Source organism: Streptopelia decaocto (assembly GCF_964273445.1).
Source record: "Streptopelia decaocto genome assembly, chromosome: 1".
NCBI classification, from domain to species: Eukaryota; Metazoa; Chordata; class Aves; order Columbiformes; family Columbidae; genus Streptopelia; species Streptopelia decaocto.
In genome coordinates this window covers 207,364,637-207,390,556 of record NC_138663.1, presented here as the reverse complement: position 1 = coordinate 207,390,556, position 25,920 = coordinate 207,364,637, and the positions used below count along the sequence as shown (strand labels likewise).

At 43.1% G+C, this 25,920-nt stretch overlaps 1 protein-coding gene across 1 annotated transcript in view; it reads right to left on the bottom strand.

The window, feature by feature from the left end:
- The window catches only part of TENM4 (teneurin transmembrane protein 4), a 653,831-nt gene that overhangs the window by 290,380 nt on the left and 337,531 nt on the right, over positions 1-25,920 (bottom strand). The window contains exon 6 of the mRNA XM_082052895.1: positions 15,964-16,173. Within this exon, the coding sequence (XP_081909021.1) occupies positions 15,964-16,173 (210 nt within the window). The remainder of the gene's footprint in view (positions 1-15,963; positions 16,174-25,920) is intronic.

Below are 25,920 nucleotides of genomic sequence, written 5' to 3'. Positions count from 1 at the left end.
TGTGTTAAATGGCAGCATCGAGCAAGAAGTTCTCCAGCCAAGGCTGTTTCGGACTCTGTGGTCCAGCATGTAGGGAGCTGCTGAACGCTACAGAATGAGAGCAAGACGTTATGCACCCCAGCTCATAATGGGACAGGCCACAAAATCATCAGCCTTTCCACAAGTCACTTAAAGAAAAAAAATACCGGAAAATACCTGAGTTTGCATATTTTGTTCACCTTAAACTCCTGCTAAAGTCATTAAGTCCTAAGTCACATTCAATTGCTGCGTTACTCAGTATTCTGTTGTTAACACATGAAAGTGTGTGACTTGTAACCGCAACTATTAATATCACACGCCGCTGTGACAGTGCCTACACTGTCTAGTGGCTTGGGTACATTATAACCATTATCAGTAAAGGTTGTTTATTGTATAGAAGAATTTATCACATTTTAGCAGAAGGAAAAACCTGTATATTAAAACTAATCAAGAGCAAGCTTTTTTTTTAATTACAAACCAGCAAAGACCAAGCAGCCAGCAAAGTGTAACCAAGGAGAAAAATTTGCCCCTAACCTTTCATCCTCTTTCACAGGGATCTTATTTTTTTCTCTTTGATTTTTAACCTTCTCTGTCACCACCAGCACTAAAAGCTGCTTTTTTCCCCGCTTCGTTTTGCTGGAAGAACAAACAAACAGTTGCCATTTCGGTCAAAGCAATGTTATTCTTGGGCTGGCTGGCACAGGTTTCAGCTCCCAGGGCGGTCGGTTCCTTTGGCTCCCATCCAGAAAGCTGAATAAACCGTTCGGGCTGTAAGTGGAACTCTGGGCTCAGAAATCAGCGCTTCAGACCTGTTTCCAACCCGAGCGCTTCCAATTTACAGCACTCCGACACCACGGGAAGTACACCAGGCCAGTCTGAAATTCAAATATATTTGAAACAAAGCTCTCTTCATTGCTTTTAGGTCTTTTTCTACCCTCTTCTTCCTCCTTTCTTTCATGTTTTCAGGTTGAAATTTAATGCGCTTCTTTTTCTGCCAGAAGTTTGGCTTTTGCAATAAGTACTTCATCCAGGTGAGCCATTTCCTCCAAAATGTGCAGCGGTGGCAGAAATCACAGACAGATCCTTATAATCTCTTTCCCTTTCTCTCACTTCCCACCTTTTATATGAAGCGCTCTGAGAGCCGACAAGAATCTTCTTGAAATTACAGAACTCATGGTTTTTATAGACACGCAGTAATCTACTGCAAGACTTTGGACTCTCGTGGTGCAAAACAGAAAACACAAGGAAAGTTGTAATACAAGAGGAACTATAGTTCAGTAAGTGCAAGGGCTAGATGGATGGATTAAAACTGCGGGACTAGGCATTTAAGACCTTGCTCTCTGGCAGAAAAACACTAACAAACAGCAGAATTCCACTTTAGTGGGATAAGGGATGGATCGAGGAGCTGCTTGCGAATGCAAAGTTGGAGGAATTGTATCACGGGCTGTGTTTTGGCGCTCGAGTTATTATTTCCTCTTCCCTCCCCTCATTTTTCACACCATTAAAATTCCACCTCAGGCACCAGACTCAAAACGAACAAACAAACACGCGTTGTTCGGTATCAAAATCATGGGGGGAATGCCGGAGTGACAGATTAAATACAAAACTAATGCGCACCTTGTGTTTCCGCTGCACAGGTGCGTTCAGGGCTTATCCTGCTGCCACACAAGGCACTTAAGGCGATCTCTAAGGACCCTTTCTCTTTCTTTTCAGTTCCTCGGTCTATCTGAAATAAGCTTTCCATGGCCACTGTGCTGAAAAACTTCCAAGGGAATTAATTGTGTAAAACTTCAAATGTTATGATTGCCTCTTGTACACAATAATTTATCAATCATTGTAGCATGCAAACATTCTACTCTCTTAGCACCTGAACAGATGAAATCATCCACATTCTTTAAAGAGACTTTAAATACTACCCCTTTCTAATGCCCTGCAAAGCACAAATTGGGAGAAAGAAATAGAAAAGAAAGCTTTAAGACCACCTCTAAATCCTGCACATAAATATTACACTAAACCAAAATGGAGACAAATAGTCCAAAAGATGCAAGAGCCCTGAGACGTGTTTGAAGTCGTCAGATAAAAGTTGGCACATACAAACTCCCATTTCGAAGCTGAAGTAATTTGAAGAGGTTCTTCTTAATGTACAGCACAGCAAATATGGGTTCTGGTTTCCAACAAAAAGTGACATGCAGTAAAATATTTAGGCAATCTTTTGAGGCCTATGTAGCATTTCATAAATTAAAGGGCTTTAGTCAGCTTTCCACGTGACAGCAACCAACCCACGGTTCAGCCAGAGGAGAACTGTTTGTGTTTTATTCCAAGATGGATTGAAGGAACTTCTGGCATGGACTGACATGGATATAAACTGCTCAAGAGTTTCTACGGAGAAGAAATGGAAGACAAAGCAAACTGTTTTAAATAGAAGCTACCACAACATTCAGCTCAAGCCTAAATTCCCTGTTCAGAAATTCACGTGACTGAAAATTAAACGCAGTTTTCAAATAGGTAGTTAAGGTGCCTTTGCAAATTTCACAACTATGTTTAAAATTAATTTCTCATTCAATTAGCAAGTAGCATAGTTCATGCAGATCTAGATAGATGTAGTACTTCGATGTCTATCTCCATATCAGTGTATTTTATGTGAATCCCATGCACGAACATTGTGGTTGCCTGTAAACTGGGGGAAAACTCCTGATCCTACTAAACCATTTTCAGCAGGTGAAATCAGGTCTAGAAAGCGGCTCACAGACTGTCAGAAATCAATTGCATGGAAGTGCTCAATTGTGTTAGGCGTCTCTGTGTAGCTTTGGGGAAAGAACATTGTATACTGGTTGTTACAGGAAGGGCAGAATAAGGGGAGATGAATCCTGCTGTGACGGTATCGCAGAATGCCTGGGTGACCTTGGGTTAGTCACTTGTGACCTCTGTAAAACTGAGATAATCACACTTACCTGATTCAAAGAGGTACCAGGAGACCTACTGTTTCCTAATTGCTTAGAGATATACACAGGAAAGGCACAATATAACTCCTTCTGCCATTAAAAACAGTTACATGGGTTAGGTTTCTGGAAAGATCTACTGGTGACACGATAGATTTTACCCATCTGTGTAAAAGTGTCAAGCATTGCTATTATTTTGACCTCATTGATAAAGAAAGGATGGGTGGTCTGGTAGACTGCAGCACAATTTGCCTGGAAGCTATTACCCTTTGAGACGACCTCTTGTTTCAAATTTCACTAGTCTATCAGAAAAGTTACGGGCAGCAAGAGTAAGGGTTTCTGTAACTCATTCTACAAAAACACTAAAATCTCCTTTGTCTCCTCTGACTTGCTACTCATCTCTAGCAATCCTAATGATATTTTTCCTAATCAATTAAATGTTAATGGCAAGAAGCAATGTCACTCTCACCTGATCTTTCTTTCTTTGGGTATTCATTGCATATGTGAAGCTACACCAACCTGAGTTGTCCTACACTATTAAAGAGGTGTAGAAAAAACACCTGCAATACAAAGCAGGGCAGCAATAATGACAGTAATTTAAACGGAAGAATGAATTTAAAAATAAGATGTCTAAATGAGGCTTGAGGTAGAATGGAGATCCTTGCAATAGTCTCAAGGAGCCGTTCAGTTTGAAGGAGATGAGTTGTTTAAGGTGCTTTGGGCAGGATTTATTTAAACTGAGTATCAAGGAAAAGAGTTGGTTTACATTAAAACATAGCACAAGCCATCATCAAGTGGTAATAGTTTTAGTATTGAAATGTGACTCTGGAGAATTTTCACAAAATATCTACATTTGGCCAGGATGGGTAAGGCAAGGAAGGGGTCAGTGTGTAAGCATTAGATTTAACCCAGAGTAATCCATGCTGATTTTCATTTCACCACAACAATTTTATAACAGAAATACCTGTGTAGAATCCAAATATCTCACCGCTGCCTAAAGTGCTCATTTATTACAAAGTGCCCTTGTTTTACCAGCTCGGTGTGTTTGCCAGGATGAACCACTCTGTCATTTATATCTGCAATGCCACCCCCACCCACACGTGCCTCAACACCAGACTTGACTAATGCCTGAATCTTTATGCCACGCTCCTTATGAAACGCCGTGTACTGTCACGTTGCCACGATGCTGCCGCTGGATTTATAGCTATAACTAAATCATCCCATCATACCACTTCTGTGCTGTGCTTCGTCCATTACCACGTAATGTATCAAAAGCATCGATTTTACACTCGTGAGCTTTTACACTCCAAGGTCTCGCAGCGCTTTATTATATCCCGAGCCCACTCCCGCAGCTGTCACGCTAATGAGACATGTGTCGCTACTTTAATTTTTCTGAAACAGGTCACAAAAGCTCAACCCTCCCCTCATGTGGGAGAACCTGGAGTTCAATTCCTGAGCTGTCACAGCTGGCTGATTTTGAATAGTGCATCTGATGACAGAGACCCTCATCTTACTGACCACAAGACCCCTTCCCCCTCAAACACTGGAAAGAAATATGGGCACTTACAGTTCCAGAAAGCTTTTCCCGATTGGAAGCATGTTGTACTTATCGAACGCCAATTACCCCAAGGTGTCCAAAATGCTGAAATTCTAACCTGCTTAACCTCAATAATTCTGCGATGCAGATTTTTGTCGCTACAATACAGGGCTTATTTAGACAGAAAGAAAATGAAATGCACTGAGATTAAGAAACTAAACTGGCAGGACACCTAAAAGAACTCTGAAAACCTTCAGAAATTCAACATAACAGAAAAAATCATAGAATCATAGAATCATTTTGGTTGGACGAGACGCTCAGGATCATCGAGTCCAACCATCACCTAACCTAACAAGAACTAAACCATGTCCCTAAGAACCAGATTGGTCAAACAGGACCAAACAAGACTCAGATAATCCAGAAAGGAGCAATATATGTTAAGACAACAGATAAAAATTGCTGGCAATTTACTGTCCTGTCAGGGCATCTTTAGTTAGGACAGATAAGACAGACAAGAAATGACAACAGTGAAGGGACCTGGAAAGCTCATCCAGTGCAATCCCCCCATGGAGCAGGAACACCCAGATGAGGTTACACAGGAAGGTGTCCAGGTGGGTTGGAATGTCTGCAGAGAAGGAGACTCCACAACCTCCCTGGGGAGCCTGGGCCAGGCTCTGGCACCCTCACTAAGAAGAAGTTCCTTCTCATATTTAAGTGGAACCTCTTGTGTTCCAGTTTGTACCCATTACCCCTTGTCCTACCATTGGTTGTCCCTGAGAAGAGCCTGGCTCCATCCTCCTGACACTCACCCTTTATATATTTATAAACATTAATGAGGTCACCCCTCAGCCTCCTCCAAGCTCCAGAGCCCCAGCTCCCTCAGCCTTTCCTCACATGGGAGATGCTCCACTCCCTTAATCATCACTATACCAGCAAGTCCATCTATATTTGGGGTTTTTGTCTTAATTTCCATGTCGGGAAAGTAAAAACAAACATAATTTTTAACCCTTCAAATGCTGGCGCTTTCCAAGCTGCCAGCAAAATTAATTCTTATATGGGGTGCATATACTGGTGCATGCAGTCCTCAAAGGCTTAACACAATTGACTCTGAAGGAACTGTGACAGTCTTTTATAAATCCCTCCAAGATCAAAGGCTTCTTCTGTGCCATAACTGTCTATCACATCAGCTTTACTACCAAGGCAGGCACTGAGGGCTTGGTCCTGCTGTTAGACACATGGGTGAGGATCGCCCTCTCTTGAACAAAACCACCCTCCTGCTTTGCGCCCAGGTACACAAGGGAAGTAACTTCAAAGGACACACCGTGGTTCATAGACACACAGCAAGAAGCTGCGCTACCCCCTCGTGTCATGTTCCAAATATCATTTTCCAGAAAGCTCGCACTGTATCCACAGAAGGTGCTTTTTCCTCTGAGCCTCAGACATCTTAACCCGATCCTTTCCCTCAAAGCTTCCACCCAGAATACCCAAAGCGGTCGCTGCTGTAGTTGAAGAATTTGTTGGGGTCACATGATGGTTTGAAAGCTGTGGTTGAGATTAATAGCGTGTTACAATAAACACAGTGAATAATGCAATGGACAGAAACGATGGAGGAGGAAGCGGGGGGAGACATCTTCTGAGGTTATGCAGTTATTGGATGTGTAGTTTGAAAGAACATACAGGTCAGAGCGAGGCTTCTGGCATCTTCTCCCTTACGAATTAATCACTGGTTCACAGTGGCCAGCAAATTTCAGCTTATAAATAAAGTTCGAAGCCTCCAGGTCCTCGTTTTAAAATGGAGACATATGGCTTGAAAACAGCTAATGGAACAAGCCTTCCTGAAGTTTGAGCTCATTCCCAGCTGAGAGATCCATTTCACAGTAATAACACAACACAGCCACAAGAACACAAGCATCAGACTTCCTTCCTATATTTTATAATAGTTTGCACTTCCACACCGGCTTTTATCTGGTGAATGGAAAAAGTTCTGATGAACATCAGCTATGATCTTTCAAAGTGCAGAAGACACAAAACCCTGCAGGAGCTGAGAGCGCACACAGCCTCCTGCAAGACCCTCAGCCTTACAGACATCATCAGAGATCACAGAATCATAGAATCGTTTCGGTTGGAAGACACCTTCAGGACCATCGAGTCCAACCATAACCTAACTCTAGCACTAAACCATGTCCCTAAGAACCTCATCTAAATGCCTTTTAAACTCCTCCAGGGATGGTGACTCCACCACTGCCCTGGGCAGCCTGTTCCAATGTCCAACAACCCTTTCTGGGAAGAATTTTTTCCTAATATCCAATCTAAACCTCCCCTGGCGCAACTTGAGGCCATTTCCTCTCGTCCTATCACTTGCTACTTGGGAGAAGAGACCAACATGCTCCATGCTACAACCTCCTCTCAGGTAGTTGTAGGCAGCAATAAGGTCTCCCCTCAGCTCCTGTTCTCCAGGCTGAACCCCCCCAGTTCCCTCAGCCGCTCCTCATCACACTTGTGCTCCAGGCCCCTCACCAGCCATGTCACCTCCTCTGCACTCTCTAGCTTTTCAATGTCCTTCTTATGATGAGGGGCCCAAAACTGACCGCAGGATTCAAGGTGGGGTCTTACCAGTGCCAAATACAGTGGCACAATGACTTCTCTAGTCCTGCTGGCCTCACCAGTGCTGGTACCAGCCAGGATGCTGGTGGCCTCTTGGCCACCTGGGCACATGCCGGCTCATGTTCAGCCACTGTCACCAACACCCCCAGGTCCTTTTCCACCAGACACTTTCCAGCCGCTCTTCCCCGAGCCTGTAGCGCTGCCTGGGGTTGCTGTGACCCAAGTGCAGAACCCGGCACTTGGCCTTGTTGAACCTCAGACAATTGGCCTCAGCTCAACAATCCAGCAGGTCCAGATCCCTCTCTATAGCCATCCTGCCCTCCAGCAGATCAACACTCCCTCCCAATTTGGTGTCATCTGCAAACTTACTATGGGTGCAAATGATGAGACATACCCAGAAATAACAAATTCAGTGCTGTGCACCCAGAAATCTGAAAAGATTTAGAAGTAAGATAAACTTCCTCTCTGAAACCTGATGTCTGCAAGTCTGGAGCCATGAGTTCCTTTTGTCTACTTGTTCACAATAGTGTAAACCATGGGCAGCTCCACTAATATCATCAAGATAAGGAAATAGTTTGGAAGAATACTGAAGCTAATGGCTTGCTATATCCATCTTCCATTTAAAACTGAGAAAACGGAGGTTTAGTTTTTTAGCTGAGAAGCCTATGGTAGAAACCAGAAGGCTGAATTTCCCGTTCTTGCCCCAGTCTCTGGACAACTCTGCCTTCAATGTTTTGTTCTTCTAAAGCCGCCCAGAAGCATTTTTTCCACACAGAATCTGTTTTTTTGGGGGCTTTGTTTCATGTTAGTCACAAATCTCCCAGTATAACCTGAGGTAGAGCGAAACGCTGGCAGTCCTGCAGTGAAAAAGCATCTAATGGGCCATAAATTAATGTATCATTTCCTTTAATAGTGTAATGATTAATTCCTTCTTCAGAGCAAGATTTTGTTGCACATTTGATAGTTACACTTTAAAGAAAGAAACAGGGTTTTTTAACATGGAAAAGGATCAAAGCCAAAATGCTGCTATTTTTGTTTGTGCTCTTGTAGCCTGACTCTTCAAAAAGATTTTTCTGCCCAATTTTGTAAAGAAAAAGGTAAAAAAACTCCATCTCACATAAGACCTTGCACAGCTTGTCAAGTTTCAACCCACAGTGAATTTTTACTGCAAATATAAACTTCTGAAAGTAGGGGTTTCTAATGGAAATGCTGACATAACCTTAACTATACCAATGCTGCTGTAATGCTCAGGTTACCAGGAATATTTCTGCTGCCAATTCAGTTTAACAAGTCTGAATGCATATAATTTGTTCCAGTTGTCTTTCCTCAGAGTGAGACTCCTTTGTGCACACTTTCCAATGTGGCTTGCATTAAAAGCAAGGAAAAAAAGGAAAGAAAAAACACCTACTCCTATGTAAATTCATATACACACTGATACGGTTTTATCACAGCTAAAAAGCTATAAATCTGCTTTAAATGATTCAGTGTGTTCCCTACTGGCCTGGAAAGGTGACTCATTTCATTGCTGCCCTTCACCGAATGTGACAATCAGAACTTTGCTTTGTTCTCTTCAGGATATTTATTTTTTGCAAAAAAAAAAACACCCGACTTTCTGTGTATTAACATTATCCACTCCTGACCAAACCTCCCCTGGTTTGAGCCAAAAGGATTTTAGCTGGGTCAGGATTTGACCCTCGTTATGCTAGGATTCCAATCCAAATGCCTCCCATTGATATCAGCGATAAGAATCTAGTCCTGTGGCAAATGATTTGCTTCTCACCTTTGGCTCATCCTGAAGCCAAACAACTGCCAGGTTAAACAAATACTCTCAGGATGCAAAGTGAAATCACGGGGTAAGAGCTTAAGTGACAGCACTTTTAGAGCTTCATGTCTTCCAAAAGATCTGCTGCTTGCACACTGAAATCTTTCTGACCTTTCCTGCTGGTAGGAAGAGTGAAATGAGAGGAACTAAAACTGAACAGGATGGCTCCACCGCCAAGTGAACGGGAGCAGGAATAATTCCTGATCTGATCCTCCTCACCTCTGCCAGTTTACAACTTTGTACTTGATTTTCTAAGAGGCAATGGCTGATGCTCGGGAATTCAAAACCTGAACCTTGTTGCCACCTTTAAAACAGAGCTAAATTTGGAAGAATGATTTGAGGGCAAATCTTCAAACATGACAGTACATTTTTGGATGGTTTCAGCGAGTTCAAGTAATGACAACGCTGAAAATCAAGCCAAAATGACCAGATTGAGGCTCCTAACGAACATCTCAGGCTCCTATGGATCCATAGTCAGCCACAGCAATTTCCACAATGAGTGGAAAAAGGCGAATCTCCTCAGGATGATCCAGATCCTGATGGCCTGAAATGCCTCTCTAACTAAACTGAAAGCTTACGATTAATATGTCTCTTGTTTAGTTTTCTGACTAAAATTAAAAGGGAGGAATTTAGGTCAGAGTTTCTCAGGTTGAACTCTAAACTTGTTCCCAAATTAGAGGATAAATACAGTGAAAAATTATGTAAAAATGGTTTTCAAAATATTTTTTTCCAAGCACCTCTATTACTATATTTTTTTTCAGTTGCCACTGTTTTTAAAAAGTGGCTTTTATTAAAGAATACTTTAAAACTGTTGCTAAATTAACATATTTTTAAACCTTTCCTCTCCTTAATATGTGTTTTCCTGAACTTCTGAAATGTTGGGAGGCGGTGGAAGGCTGTTCAAAAAGTTTTAATATGGAACACAACAATTCAAATAACATCTTTAATTTTTAAAAAGACACTTGAAAAATGATTGGCTGTTTCTTCCTATTCCTCAGTTTCCCTTCTGTAATTATGAATTACTATTATGAGTGACACTGACTCCTAATGGACTCTGCAAATCTCAGATAAAAGATGCAGACATTGTTATTCTTACTTAACACACTCGAGTAGTAAAGAGAGAAGCAACAGAAAGCACTGTGTAAGGACAAAATGCAGCAAGATAATAGACCCTCTGTCCACAAGCCTTTTTGGAAAGGAAAAAAAAAACCCTTACATAAAAGAAAATTGAATTTAATTGGGATTTATTATTAATTATTAGATGAGCAAAATATCAATTATTAAGATTACATTATCAAAGGTTCTTTTGCTCTCCTCAGTCAGATCCCGGAAAATTCTCCACTTGTAAGCAGCCTTACATGATACCATTCTTTCTTTGAAATGCTTTAATATTCTGCATCTTTCGGGCTCCCCGCTGCAGTTTGAGTTCCCTCTGACTTTCTCTTCCATTCCAGTGTTGTAAACACCTCACCCTGTGCTCAAGTGGGGCTCTGACAGGACAAGTCAGAGGCTGAAGCGAGACCTGAAGACGAGAAGATGACGATGAAGATGAGAGGCCTGATGCAAAGGAGGCTGATGCCAAGTTCAGCCTTTCTGCTGGTCACACTGGGCTGTAAACAGCAGTTTCTGCATAGCAAACTATGCAGCGCCAAACACACCAAGGATACTAAAGAAAAAAACATACAGAGATTAAAAACTTCCAGCAGAAGTTGCCCTGTATTTTGGGAAGATTTCTTCTTTTTAGATACTGACGGAACCCAGCCACAGCAGCACTAGATGATCTGGTCAGTTACTGTAAACTACCAGCAATCCGCAGTTTATATCAAATTAAACTGTTTAACAAAACACCAAGAAGGGCGTAACAGTCCTCATCAGCCTTTTTGTGAAGGATTTATCTTCATAAACCTAGGGCAAATAATTTAACAAAATGGTAGAAAGTTCTGAAGGATAGAAAAGGGAGGTAAATTATAAATGGTGATTGTCTTCAAGAGCAAAAGGCTGGTCATTAAAGATTAAAAACAAATCCTCAACAGAAAATAGGACACATTCTTTAGGTTTAGGAGGCCTAGGCTGGTCCAATTCAGTTAGAACTGAGACTAAGATCTTAGGGAAACCTGCTGCTTTAAATCGTTCAGCACTCTAAACAAAGAAAAAGTGGCAAAGACAGTACACCAATCTGCATTAATTCCCTGGACACTGATTTTGTTGGCCAAGTGGTTCACTCATGTAGATCCCACTAAGTATTAATAGAAGCATCACATTGTGAGTTTTGGGGCTTCTGGGGACAAACTGGTCCTGATTTGGTGTGTTTGCCACTGAAATCAAGAATTCTCTGGAAGTCGCACTCGTCTCCTAGGATCTGATCCTGGCATATTTATGTACGTACTGAGGATGTTTTTCTCCTCCTCCCCTCCACTGACAAGGCAAATCTGTGCCTGAGGTGTGGGCTGCATTGTCCATGCTTCACACAACGCCGAGCACTCCTCGAGGAATTCAAAGTCTAATAAATAACACAGTGAATCACGGGTACCTCCCGTCTGTGTCTCTCCAGCAGCAATGTCACTTTGGGTGACTGGCAGTGTGACCCTCCGCTGCTGCTTTTTTGGAGAATAAATACCCTTAGTAGTAGCAAAGGAATAGGGCTGGTTCAGTGGGGAGACACAAGAGTTGTTGGAATAGGGATGTATTTGAGGGAGAAGCCAAAGAAATTGGGGTGCATGTATTCAGAAGTGGGTGACAAGACTCGAAAATGTATTAGTTCCTTCCTAGACAGACTTTAGTAGATGGTGCCTCCAGTGTCACCTAAGTGAAGTAATTTTTAGGACCAGACCGTCAGTTTTAGATATTCTTACGAATTTCTGATGTATCCTTACTTCTGCCAGAACTAAATAAAGTCCATGCCCATGTCTCTGAAACTGTGTCTGAGAATATTAAAATGCTCAAAATGAGGAGTGATTTTGGATTTTGTGGCTCATCTGCAGAGGTTGTTTCAAATGTCTACATCCAGCCTTCCTGTCTGCTCGATACATCTTCGAGAAACACACCAGACCCCCCAAAATGACAAAAGCACATTTCATATGGAATGCCTGCTCACCGATGAAAGAGCTGGAAGAAGTCAAGCACTTCGGCTTTGCCTATGAGGCAACACGGTCAGCGTTCTCCGAGGAATTTAGATGTCAGCTTTCCGCAGATTTCATCTATTTTTCAAAATCTGTTCTTTGTCACTCTGCACATCAGCCCCCGCTGGGGGATAACAGCCATTTCCCTACCCCACAGCTGTGCTAAGCAGAGATGTACCTGCTAATGACCCCAGTGTCACAGCTGAGGGACGTGGACAGCAACGGTCAGGCTGATGTGCTTTTCCTAAACACCATTCCCTGAAAACACTCCATTTTTTTTTAAATTTATTTTTCATGTTATTTACTCATTCAAATGGAAGAGAGCTGCTGCCTACAAGCCAATCACCAACCTTTACATTCCTCTCCTTGCTTGGCGCTCATCTTTTCCCAGTCCATCAGCATCCCCTGACAATCCCACCGTCCCATGTTTCTCCTCCCAAACCACTATCAGAACCAACGCGGACCGATGTGCTGAGCCAACGTGCCATTTGTTGCTTCTTAAAATATTCAGATTAAAGATTTGATGCGTTCAGATAGTTTTGGCTTCTCATCTGTCATATACATATATACCTCCTACATATACAGACTGATGAGAAACCTGAAGAACTAATTAGTGTTTCTGAACGTCCACCACGATACCCCAAGGCAGCCTACTTCTCAAATAGTGCTGAAATCCTCAAATCAGGAAATTTTAGGGTTTCTCAAAGGAAACAGTCTGAGCTGTTTGCGAGTTGAGGTTGCTTAGCCTGGAGAAGGGAAGGCTCTGTGTGGCTTTTCAATACTTAAAGGGGCTTCTAAGAAAGATGGGGACAGACTTTTTAGCAGGACCTGTTGCGATAGGACAAGGGGTGATGGTTTTGAACTAAAGGAGAGAGATTCAGGCCAGACATGAGGAAGAAATTTTTTCCACTGAGGGTGGTGAGAGCCTGGCCCAGGTTGGCCAGAGAGGTGGTGGATGAACCATCCCTGGAGACATCCCAGGCCAGGCTGGACGGGGCTCTGAGCAACCTGAGCTGGTGAAGATGTCCCTGCTCATGGCAGGGGTGGCACTGGATGAGCTTTGAAGGTCCCTTCCAACCCAACCTATTCTATGATTCTGTGAAACGGAGATGGTCACATCTTAGTTACTTTGGGTAATTTTATGGAAAATAAAAAATCTTCTGCAGTTAACATGTATAAAAACAAAATCAAAAAGGTCCAATTCCAAAAAGTTATTTTTCCCTTAAAATTAAGTACCTGTTGATTGTATACGTACAATAAAAACAGGGCTTCAAAATGTTCTAAATTACTTTTACCTTGTAAGTAAAAAAAAATAAACAATGGCTTGTAATACATCCAATACAAAATTAAAATACCTAGAAGATGCCTACATAATTATCTACTTATTAGTTTGTCCCAGCCTTTATTTGAAAGTTTACATGGATATTTTCCTGGAAGTGTAGGACTAATATTATGGACATTAGTACCTTTCTGGAATGAAAGGAACTCAGAGAAAGAATAGCCTACTGTATCTTCAAAAAGTAGCATGTTTCTTAAGTTCCATGTGCATTATATTTGCAATTTACATGGGGATTTGTAACAGCGCTGCTGCTCCCTGGGTGTTACTTACTTTGGATGGACTTCTCTAAGGCTGAGTTTACACAGCTGTGGAAAGAAAACCTAGCCACAATCAATTAAAAAGTGCAACACAAGTCCTTTGGACAGCATTCTCAGGCTGTCCTGCTGTTGAGACAGCTACTATTCTCCAAGAATGAGTGCTCTAACTGTATTAAACTCAGTCCTAACCAAAATAAGCTTTTACTAATTTTCACCATTTCAGGAACAGAAAGACCCGCCTTTGTCATTTAAAGTTTAAGCTGACTAAGCCTCATAGAAACCAAACGTTAAAGAACTAAAGCAATTAAATCCATTTACAAGGTCAGAAGAGTCTCTGGGTTTTAGACATGATGGGCTAGTATGGTCAGTGCTTATTATTCATGTGAACTTGCAGATTATGGGGTGATAGTTGGCATAGTAAGTCACCTTTGTTTTGCTCCTGATAGCAGAGTGACGCTGAGCTGAGCCTAACAGGTCACCAGTGTGCTGGCATTACCTGCACTTCTGATTACCAAACAACTCGAATAAGCACCCAAATGAGACCCCAGACGCCCTGTCTTTGTGCAGGACAGATTTATTACCAACCTGCTGAATCCTACACACAAAGGCGGCCTCAGGGAATGTAGTATGTCTACAAGCCGATGCAAAAAGCACTGAGAAAAAGAGAGGATAAATAACCAGGCAGCTGAAAAGCCTAAAGTCTAACTAACCAGCACATCAATAATACAATAAAGTCGTCAACCCACTGTGGACTCTGAACAATGCTTTTTCTGTTGTTCAGCTAATTAGCAAAAGAAGAGATTAAGGTCTTTAATCTCACTTGCTTTCTCTTTCTTCCCTCTTTTTACCTGGAGAGTGTGCGTGTGTGTGTTCATATATATTCCCTAAACGAGCAAAGAGAAAGTACATACATTTGATGTTGAAAATGTGAGGTTGAGTGTGAGCTTGGCTTTCTTTCCAATAAGAGTGTCATTTACATGATTTCAGATTTCAATGTACTGCAACTGCAAGGAGTCCAATGCATGTGTGTGTGTGTGTTACAGGGTGGGAAGGGAGGGGGGAAGCTGAACAGAGGATATGAATTTTAAGCAGTTTCCTGAATGAATACGACACTGTATTTCCCCCTGCTCTCCTTAGGATGACAATTCAGAGGAGATAACCTCCTTTGAAAAACCCTGAAGGGAAAGTTTGTTTTTACCATAACAAATGCAACAAAAGAGAAGAGGGAAGCTGGGAAGGGGATGGGGGGGACAAATTAAATGTCAAACTTTCTCTCCTTACTTGGAGATAACAGCATACTAGGAAACTTTCTTAGAAGCTTAACATAAATGGAGTTAAGCTGTTGCCAGCTGCAATAAACCTCTCTCTCACCTTTCTTTCTCTCTTTCAAGATATCTTTGAATGCCTTCTCCTTAGTCATAAATCAGACCTGCGAGCAATTATCACTCAAGCCGGATGGCAGCGGCCTGAGTGGCCACTGCTATTCCACCACTGTAATCTGCACTTCATCAGGTTACACCAGCCTTGATGAAATTTCACAGTTCTTTGCCAACGAGCGTTACCTCTCGGTTTATGGCTCATTGTCTTTGCGGCCGAGCGCCGCGAACCTCGCTCCTCGTCTCGAAATGTGTTTGAGCGGCACGGTCCATCGGGCAGGGCTGAGAACCCAACTGGGGAGTCTCAGAGCATCCCAAAACCACGGAGTTGTGCTGCTGCCTCAAATACTTACCCTGAGAGCATCTCCCAGCCCTTCGGAGGGAGAAGTGAGCACTGACACCCTCCTCTGGCCTCTGAGGCTGAGCACACGGTGCTGCCGCCACTGTCACAACACGCGAGGAAACTCCTGGAGTTTTGGGCATTCCTTTGCCATCCCTCGGGTGACAGGTTGGTGACAGCGGCGCCCTGCGCCCCAGCAGCCCCCCAGCTGCAAACTGCTGCTCTCACACAGTGAGTTTGTCAGCCAGAAGTTAAAAAAAGAACCAAAAAAAGAACCACCCCCCCTCAAAAAGCTCAAGAGGCTCCAACCTGCAGCTCAGGTGAAGCCTCCGAGCTCTGCGCAGGTACCGCAGCGGGTGGCTCGTCCCTCACCACAGCCACCCAGCACAAACTGCATTTTTCAACCTTTATGAGGTGATTTTTTTTCCCTTGCCTTTTATCCCACTCCCATTTCTTTTTTTTTTTTTTTAATTTTATTTTATTAACAATATTCCCAAAACAACCCAAAACGGCACATCCGCACCCCGAGGTGACCCCCATCCCCACGCACGGCCGTCAGACCAGCAAGAAAAGTAGGTATATATAGAGAGAGAGATAGAAAGAGTCACTCACCGTTGGCGGCGACACAGAGGTTTCCAGAGCCACTTTTAACTAAGAATGAATTAGGCACAAACTCTTCCTCAGAGTCAGAGTCCGCGGCCGGCTGGGCCGCGCCGTTGCCCAGCAACCGCCCCGGGCCCTCATTGGCCGGCGGCGAGGGGATAGGGGAGGGGGACTGCTCGGGGGGGGTGGAGGAGGCGGACGAACAACGCAGGGGGGGACCTGAGGGGCACAAGCACACACGGACACACAGAGAGAGAAGAGGGGGGGGGGAACACAAAAATAAAAATGAAATAAACAACAACAAAAATGACAAAACACAGACAGAGAGACAAAAAAAGTTGAGCGGGGGGTACGAGGGAAGGCGCCCCCTCCCTCCACTCCCCCCCCCGGTGCCCCAATGGGGGAGGCCTGGACTGCACGGATCTGCCCGCCGGCTGCGCTGAGGGGATCGCGCTTAAAGCTCAAATCCACTGGTTTTTTAAGTAAAATCATGTTATAGTGAGCCCCTGGTGTGAAATACTCCTAATGTGACAAAGTAGGCATTCCCTGTCAACGCCGGGCTGCGTTGTACTGGCGGAAAAGTTTTGCCCGACGTATCGTGAGGTGAATTATTTCAGATTTCATGTGAAAAGGGGCAGCGACCACTTCGGGGTTGGGTTTAACCACCATCCCCTTGTGGAGTTTATAAGGCAAAACAGCCTGAAATTTGCCACACACAGAAGGTGGAGTTAAAACACACCGTAAATAATTAATTAATGGTTATCAGGGTCTTGTTAAAATCAGTCTTTTAAACGAAAATCGGAAATCAAAACCCCCAAACTGGTGAAAAAAATGATCAGGCAAACGTGGAGGTCAGATACGTGCAGTACATTAATAAAAACAAGGGGGAATATGAACGCAGACATATAATAGGTTAAAATACAGGACAATGCATTTAGACATGAGCTTCTTGATACATTTGATCTGAAAGTCGTAATGATTAAACTCCCACTTTTTCCCAAATGCTGAAAAGTTATCATGCAAAATCCATCAAAATAAAAGAATAACAGCACAAGAAAACTGGCAAACTTAAAGAACAATCCGTTTCTTTAAAAAAACACATTTGAAACATAACATAGCACGCAACATAGCTGTACGATATTTCTTCCTAAACACAACACGAACACTTGAGGAAAGGACACAAGCCCAAAACAATAAAGAGGGTTTAACATTTAAATCCCCCAAAGCTGGTTCTGCTAAGTTCCCTTCCACCTTGCTCATCAGTTTTTCTCATGATAAACCCTTGGATCTCACCTCCCTGGCATATGGAGATCTTATAAATTGCACCTTATAATCGTAGCAGAAATTGGAGGTAAAGCTGGGGAACCGGGGAGAATTTAGGACTGTTCCTGTGCTCAGAGACACTGAAGTGACTGTGGTGACCCAAAGGAGAAGCCAACCTTGGTAAAGAGCCTACGCTTTTTTGCATGAACTGCGATCTGCGAGCCCTGTGTGTGTTTTGTTCCGATCAGCAGTGGAGTTGTCCGGGTCTCCTTCCTTCTGACAGCCCTCCAGACGGAGAAGTTCCTCCCGTAGGAATGCGGCTTTTAAGGAATCTGCAGCCGCGCTTCACACTCTCTGACCCTTTTTTACGGTGCCAAGGCTATAACCTTCCCATTGTGTTAACTACCAGTGGGAGAGACGGCAAAAAAAGGAGCACGTGCAAGTGGGTGAGCGCAGTTTTCCCTGTCGCAGACCCTGACACGCAGATGGAGATTCAGCTGCAGCTCTGATGTGCTCTTGAAGGAACAAAATCTACTCTGCGTCATCCCCCTCGATGCAACGGAGATTTGATGAGCCCTGACGTGTAATGAAGTTTAAATCCTGACTTTGATTTGCTATGCGTTTGCTACAAAACAGGCTGATGTGTATTCTTAAGACTGGGTAGTCAGAGCCTGAATTCTAGCGTGATGATGAGTGAAATGGAAAAAAAGCATTAAACCTGTGTTTTCCCATAGACCCATTCAGTTTTCTAGTGTACTTTTTAACTGGAGGACACATTTTTCCAGCCATTGAGAAAGACAAACTAGCTTAAAAACATATTTCAAGCCTCTGACTCCCCCAAAGACCAGTAAAAACGCTTAAAAAGGAGCTTAACAGTGTGACTACCCCTGACAAAATAAATGTGGGTGGCAAATGACAGGTGGCCCCCAATACTCTCCTTGTGTTTTGGTCAAACAGGATTCTTGGCATATTTATACGAGAAAGCTGTAGTCTAGATGTAAAGACCGGGAGCAGAATGAGCTGAATTTGGAATTGTGACTCTTAAAACCAAAATGCCAGTGGTTTTGTCAGCCCACATCAGAAACTTTCTGCCATTTCCGCGTGGCTGCAGGTTGAGTTGTTTGGTATGAGCTTTCCCCATTTCCCAGTATTGTGAGAAAAGAAAAATAATGAAAAAAAAAAATCAAGCCAAAATCTCTTTAATGAAAACTTTGGCTCTTAACCAGCTGCACCATTGCAGAGTGCAGATGAGAAGTTCCCGTGGGCGTTCACGGTCATTACGTGTGGTTCCAGCAGCGCATGAGCTGACCTTTACAAGGGAAGGTTCCCCAGGAATCGTGCGTAATAACCACATTACTGAGGGCCGCGTTGCTGTGAAGGGCACTGGCACATGTTCCCTGTTCCCTGGAAAATTCCCTTTTGGGCACCTGATATTGAGGTGGATGTAGCAGATTTTACAAGCTGCTGGATGGCAGGTGTGCACTGGTCAGCTGTGTGGATGACATCCAGGTAAAATGCGTGGGGAGCAAAGCAATATGATCCTTTTTAATCTAATAGCAACTCTATTTGTAAGATAAGCGTATATCTTAAGTTTTGGATCCTTTAAGAGAATTGCCTTCTTTTCTCTGCTTGGACAGAAAAGCAAAAATTAAATCTGACCTTTTCACAAAAAATAAACCAAGAGAGAAATGAAAGATACAAGTCCGTATCCTTCTCACACAAGTATCTCGTTGAATTTACTGTGACTGCAGGTCCAAGTAAAACAAGCAGGATTCGGCCCATAAACTTTGATTCCAGCTGCCAGAGCAAAATTTCTAATTGATTAGTACAAAACGAATTTGCAGCAATACTGGGTTGCTATGGAACCTGAGCAAGTAGGCCAAGTCACTGTGTGGTATGTGCTGTTTCTCCTTCAAAAATACAAAACAGAAGGACTAGATAACACATTCATTATGCACACTCTTGCAATTTGGAAGCCAACTCAAAGAAAAACAAAACAGATTCCAAGTATGGGCCCCTTGGCATCAATTTGTAACAATCTTATACATCCGCTTGCAGTGAACAGTCAAAATTATGTTCTTTGGACTTGAGGCAGGAATAATATAAGTTGAATGTCTTTGTATGAATGATATGTTACTTGCACATATTCAGAGGAAAACAGAATATAAACTCCTATTTTATCTATGTGCTGGTTTTTCAGATTAAGATTTAAAAACAAAAAAAAAATCAGGGGAAGATAGGTTGCAGTCTCTGGTAGATTTATGAAAATACTTAGGAAGCACAAACTTTGGAAATAGATTAACGCAAAGAGTCTGTGTCCCAGCTTATCCAAGGAACTCTGCAAAATTCAGGTAACCGCTTTAAATTTAGGAAAGAGACAGACCAGAGCAGACTCCGGATAGTTAGGGGAAAGTAAGACAAACAATAAACATGCCTTCAGTTTATGCTACACATTTGGCTGTAATATTTAATACTCTGTGTTTCTAGAATTACTCTGTCTCTTGCATGATTTGGCCTTCAGAGATCAAGAGCTGATTTAAAACAGGTGGATTCATGCTCATGTGCTGCCAGGAGTACAGAACATTCAAGGAGGTACTTTTAGATGAAGGACAGTAAATTGTTTCATAGACTATATCCAGTGGATTATACTCATATGTTTGCAATTTGTCCCAAAAGAGGTGAAAAAGATTGGATATGCAAACGCTGGCTTTTCACAGAACTGATACCACAAGGCAATGAGATTTAATAGTGTTCAATATACCCAGAATGGTATTATCTGCAATCAGTAAATCATTAATATCAGCTTTTTTCCTATAGTACCTTCTGTGAAGCTTCAAGCAAGAATCTTTCGGAGCTTTACAAGCACTGAGTATGTAAGCCCTGAAATGCTGCTATTGGATGTGATGAGGTCTGTTATCATATCGGCTGATAAAATTGGAGTGTCTGGGGACCAGACTTGAACTTCTGACAGGTAAGGAAACTGAGGCACAGAAAGGTGTATAATTTGCTTCAAAATGCTGTTATTTTCCTGTAGCTGCGTACTGTCTGTCTAGCCACTGATAAAGTCTAAAAGGCTGTTTGTCACACTCAAATTAATTTAAATTAGCAGAATTCCTACCATGAAGGAAGGATGGGGAGCAGACAGAAGTACTGTCATCACAATTACCACAGTACAGAAATTCCAGTAGGTCTCACCTGAGAACTTTTGCATTAAGTCACTAAAAATGCATAACCTTTATACAGCCTTAAAATATGAAATATTTCTAACAAAGGTACTGGTGCACCAGTAATGCTAAGCGTTGTTACAAATGAAATACATCACAAGAGAACTCTGGGCCTTTCAAATGTAGAGCACTGATGTGTATTGTGGGTTCACAGGAAGGCTATGTAAGTGATAGTGGAGTGTATTATCCTGTCAAAAGAAAGAGAGTGTAAACAGATGCACTTCTTTCTTTCGTCTTACCCTCACTTTGCACAGTGGTTTTGAGTGATTTTTATTGACATCCAAACTAAATCTTATTGATCTACATTAAAACCGTAGCTAGCCTTGTGCTAGAGAAAACCATGACCTGCTTACAGGACAGCAACGCTCAGGTACTCTGATCACAGAATCACAGAATGTCAGGGGTTGGAAGGGACCTTGAAAGCTCATCCAGTCCAATCCCCCCACCGGAGCAGGAACACCCAGATGAGGTTACACAGGAAGGTGTCCAGGCGGGTTGGAATGTCTGCAGAGAAGGAGACTCCACAACCTCCCTGGGCAGCCTGGGCCAGGCTCTGGCACCCTCACTGAGAAGAAGTTTCTTCTCATATTGAAGTGGAACCTCTTGTGTTCCAGTTTGCACCCATTACCACTTGTCCTATCATTTGTTGTCACCGAGAAGAGCCTGGCTCCATCCTCATGACACTCACCCTTTACATATTTATAAACATTAATGAGGTCACCCCTCAGTCTCCTCTTCTCCAAGCTCCAGAGCCCCAGCTCCCTCAGCCTTTCCTCACACGGGAGATGCTCCACTCCCTTCAGCATCTTTGTTGCCCTGCGCTGGACTCTCTCCAGCAGTTCCCTGTCCTGCTGGAGCTGAGGGGCCCAGAACTGGACACAATATTCCAGGTGTGATCTCACCAGGGCAGAGTAGAGGGGCAGGAGAACCTCTCTGACCTACTGACCACCCCCTTTTAATCCACCCCAGGTACCATTGGCCTTCCTGGCCACAAGGGCCCATGGCTCATGGTCATCCTGCTGTCTATCAGGACCCCCAGGTCCATTTCCCCTACACTGCTCTCTAACAGGTAAGAAATCAATTAATAAATAAATCTAAAACTCAGGCAATTTAATGCCACAGCATATCTGATGGATTAAAACCCCACAAGAATGAAGCAGTGCTGCAAGGGTGAGAACTTTTGTGAAAGAGCCATGTTTGAAAGGTGACAGGCAGAGTGGCCGTCGGGACGTCCCCACGCAGCACCTCTGAGATTGCTGACAACACAGGGGACAAGATGGGAAGGACAGTGCAGAATATCAAAGGTGGTGATTTGCTGCCCTAGTATTTCAGGGCATCAGGCATCCTGCTGGGTAGAGGAGGGGAGCACGGGAATATCTGGCATTTTGCTTTTCAAGGTGAAGGGCAACATATTATTTGAAGATGAGCCCTGATTATCACACAATAAATGATGGCTTTCTTAGCATCCGGGAGCATCGCTCCCTTAGAGACAGGGAAAGAAGGAATTTTCCTAAAGAGACAAACAACATTCGTGCCTTTTTCATGGCAGCGTATCGTGCCTTTCCTGTGGACAGCATAAAACACCTTTGGAAAAAGAGCAAGCTGAACTAGCTGTCTGGCAAAAACATGTCAGTGAATCATAGGGGTAAGGAATCGTGATGCAGATTTATTGCTGTTCTTTAACAATAGGTGGTCACGACATTGTTAGTTCAGCAGGGAATATATATCTTGTGTTTAGAATTGATTAAAAAAGCAGTCTTGGGAAACTACTCTTAGTTATTTATATTTCCTGAATTTCCACCTGCACTTATGTTTATTTTATATAATTTAATTTTGTGTCTTTGATTTATAGCTATGGAGCCAGAGGGGAAAATAAATGAAATAAAGGGGGCAAATGAATATCATCGTAACAAGAAAAACCTGGACAGCTGCCATGTCACCAAAATTATGAAATGAGTAGTTGGACCTCAAAAATGAGAAATAATCACATACCCTGTATGAAGACTGGCATATTGGGGAAAAAAGTGCCATGCAAGGTTAACAAGGAATGAATAAATTCCCTTGGACTGAAGTGGAGTATGAAGAACATATGTTACATGGACTTCACCTGCCTTGTGGGTGATTTGTGTTACTTTTCCAAATTCTGCTTTTCCCCTTGCCTGTGCTATGAAGAGATGCAATGATTTTCTCTGTCCGTTTGCCAGGACGGTGTATTTTCAGTGAAGGAAGTCACAAAATCACTGTCAGCGGGACTGCAGGAACATTCTTGCACGTACAGGGCAGACCTTGTTTTGGGTGGAAAACCTCTAGAATGGTGATGGCTCTGTGAGGGACGATGTGATGCTGTGATATATAAAAGCACAACTGCATGCCTGTTATCTGCCTCTGTCCCAACACAGATCACAGAGTTTACGCAGTTATTCCCCAAATAAAGCAGAAGGCAGAAAAGGACAAGAAATTACCCAGACCTCAGATCTCCTTTCCCCCAGCTCCTGAGGTTACCAACCTGACCCCAAACAGCAGAAAACAATTATCCACTGAGCAAGATGGAGAGGAGCAGGGAGGAAATTGTTCCCTTCTGAAATGCAGTTCCTCCAGGGCTCGGGGTGCTCTGGAGCAGCACAGCCACCCTCATAATTTTTTACCAACACAAGAAAATAATACAGCAGATTTTCAGAAAATTACACGGGCAATTGCCTGGGCCGCATACTCAGCTTGCTCATTTGTAGACACAACAGTAGAAACAGATTGTGTAAGTTAGCTCCACGATTTCCTGAAATATCAGTCTCCAAGGCTCAGATTGTGCTGTTATTCAAAAGCACAAACAGGTAATGTAATTTCCAAATATATGGGAGATGGCTGGTATCTCTTCCAAAATCAAAGAAATAAGGATCAAGGAAGACAGACTGTCTTCTGATACGGTATAAACAATCCTAATCACCACAGAATATTTATATAATTCTTTGCGAAATATTTACGCAAGTTATTCACATCTAGAGTTTTAAGGAAAATGCAAGCCCCTAATTATGGATCAGCATTACAAAAGCTTGCGCAGCTTTATTCAAACCCAACTTGTAAAAGAACAATGTAATCAGTAGGAGGGCTGATGAGCTGCCCGTGAAATGGCCCCTCTCAATCTGACACTAATGCTCTGTCTGATCCAAAACACCCAATATAAAGTATGAAGTTCTCTGCAAATGATTACATGCAAATCTCCTAAAAGGTCCATTTTCCTTTATTTGAACACCACACTGTAGGGTTTGTCGGAATTGCTTTCTCTAAGATTAATGCGAACAAAAAAAGGTTTACACTTGCCTTGCAAAACTTTTCTTGATGTGCCTGGTCAAGACAAAACGCCCTTTCATGTTTCTGTTACCCTCGCAGGGAAGAGTTATTATGCAAGGGCCATTGCAAGAGTTTTTCACTTGCTGCAGCAAATAACATTTACACAAATATCTTGCAGGGTGGTTGGCCCTAATATTCTAAAATTAACTTCTGAAGTAATGCCAGGGGAGTCAAAACTGTGGAACGCTAGTAACCAACCAAAATTGTGTGACGTTAGAGCCCACCTGCCAGGGACCAAAACTAATTCATGCTATAGCAAATGCAACAAAAAATCCATACACAAGTTCAGCTCTGGGCCGGCGAGGATGGGTTTTACATACATTGTGTGTAAAACAGTACGTGGTGAGGCAAATTATGCTGTTGAGGAATAAAATGTGTATTTCCCTCTGTTAACTAGACAATCATGTAGGAACATGTATTGAAAAGAAAGCAGATTGCAGTTGTTAAGAGAAATCTGCGACTTGTTTGGGGAAATGAAAGGATAATGCGACATTGTGCAGCACAGTCACTATAGGGTCTCCCTGCAGTCAGGGGAAGTGCAGCCTTATCTTACAGAGGCCACTTCTCCTGTCTGCAATTTCAGTCGGAGTGTCTTATTCATTGATTATACTGGCATCGATTAAAGCGGCATGAACTCTGGGCTTAATGTCTAGAACCTTCCTGAAGATAAGGCAATCTCACTGAGACATTTTGTGCAGTGATATTTCGTTTTGCTTCATAATACTTAAGGCCCCATCATATGTGCAGACTTAATGCTTCCCGTCCACGCTCCTAGACAAAGGTGCTCTATGGTAGCGGTGGAAGTGGAGACTTAACGCATAGGCAGCTGGAGATAAAAGTTGCAGTGGAGGAGAACTTTGAAGCAATGATATTTTAGGCTTCTCTTGGGAAGAAACATAGCCTGCCTGAGTAAATACAGTACAAGGAAAACATATGGCTGCAGATCTCTGGCGCGCAACAAAGGGGTATCAAAGTTATACTGCGGTGAGAATTCAACCCGTCTATCTGTAAGCTCTCTGGGGAAGAAATTTGGGGTGAGAGGAATGTTGCGTGAATAAAGACATTTTATCTGTTCCTATTTTGCTTAAAATAACTTTTGGCTTTGGATATCTGCACTGCACAGAACTAATGAACTTACTTGTTTAGCCCCTTACACTTAATGGGACAATTTCCTCCTCATTCCACTCTTTAACCCCATGAGGGTTGGACACTTGCGTCCCTAAAATTGTACGGAAGGCATTTCCCAGTGACTCTTCTTATATTCTAACCAATCTCCCTTAATTTTGGGAAGATCTTTTTTTCCCGTGCACAATTTCAAACAAAGCCAACAACCTCCCTTCAGCATCTAAGAGTCATGGTTCAGAAGATCATTCTCTTGCTCCAGCTTAGAGCAGAGATCAAGGCAACCTGGTGCTAAAAGGCTTTTCTTAGATGAACTCCTGAAGAGATCTGATTAAGGAGGAAGGTTATTTTCCATAGCAGTTTCTTTCTCTGAGCCAGCCCTGGGGCTTCAGACTTGAAAACAGTAGAAAGTGTGAGGCTCCCGCAGAGCAGGGAGCAGGCTGGCTGCACCAGAGCAATGCTGAGCATGAGTTGATGTGCTCCAGACACAAGCAGCGGGGAATGGTGCTGTGCTAAAGGGGCTGCACCCCACACTCACACCTTTGGGAGTTCTGGTGGACAGCAGCTCGACCATGAGTCACCAATGTGCCATTGTGGCCAAGAAAGCGAATGGTATCCTGGGGTCTGTTAGGAAGAGTGTGACCAGAAGGTCGAGGGAGGTTCTCCTCCTCCTCTACTCTGCCCTGGTGAGGCCGTATCTGGAGTATCAGAGGTAGTCCAGCAGTGGGCTACGAAGATGCTGAGGGGTCTGGAGCATCTTTCTTATGATGAGAGACTGAGAGAGCTGGGGCTGTTCAGCCTGGAGAAGAGAAGCTGAGAGGTATCTTATCAATGCTGATAAATATCTCCAGGGTGAGTGTCAAGAGGAGGGACCAGACTCTGTTCAGTGGTGCCCAACGACAGGATGAGGGGCAACAGGCACAGACTGAAACACAGGAGATTCCATCTGAATATGAGGAGAAACTTCTTTACTGTGAGGTGCCAGAGCCCTGGGACAGGCTGCCCAGAGAGG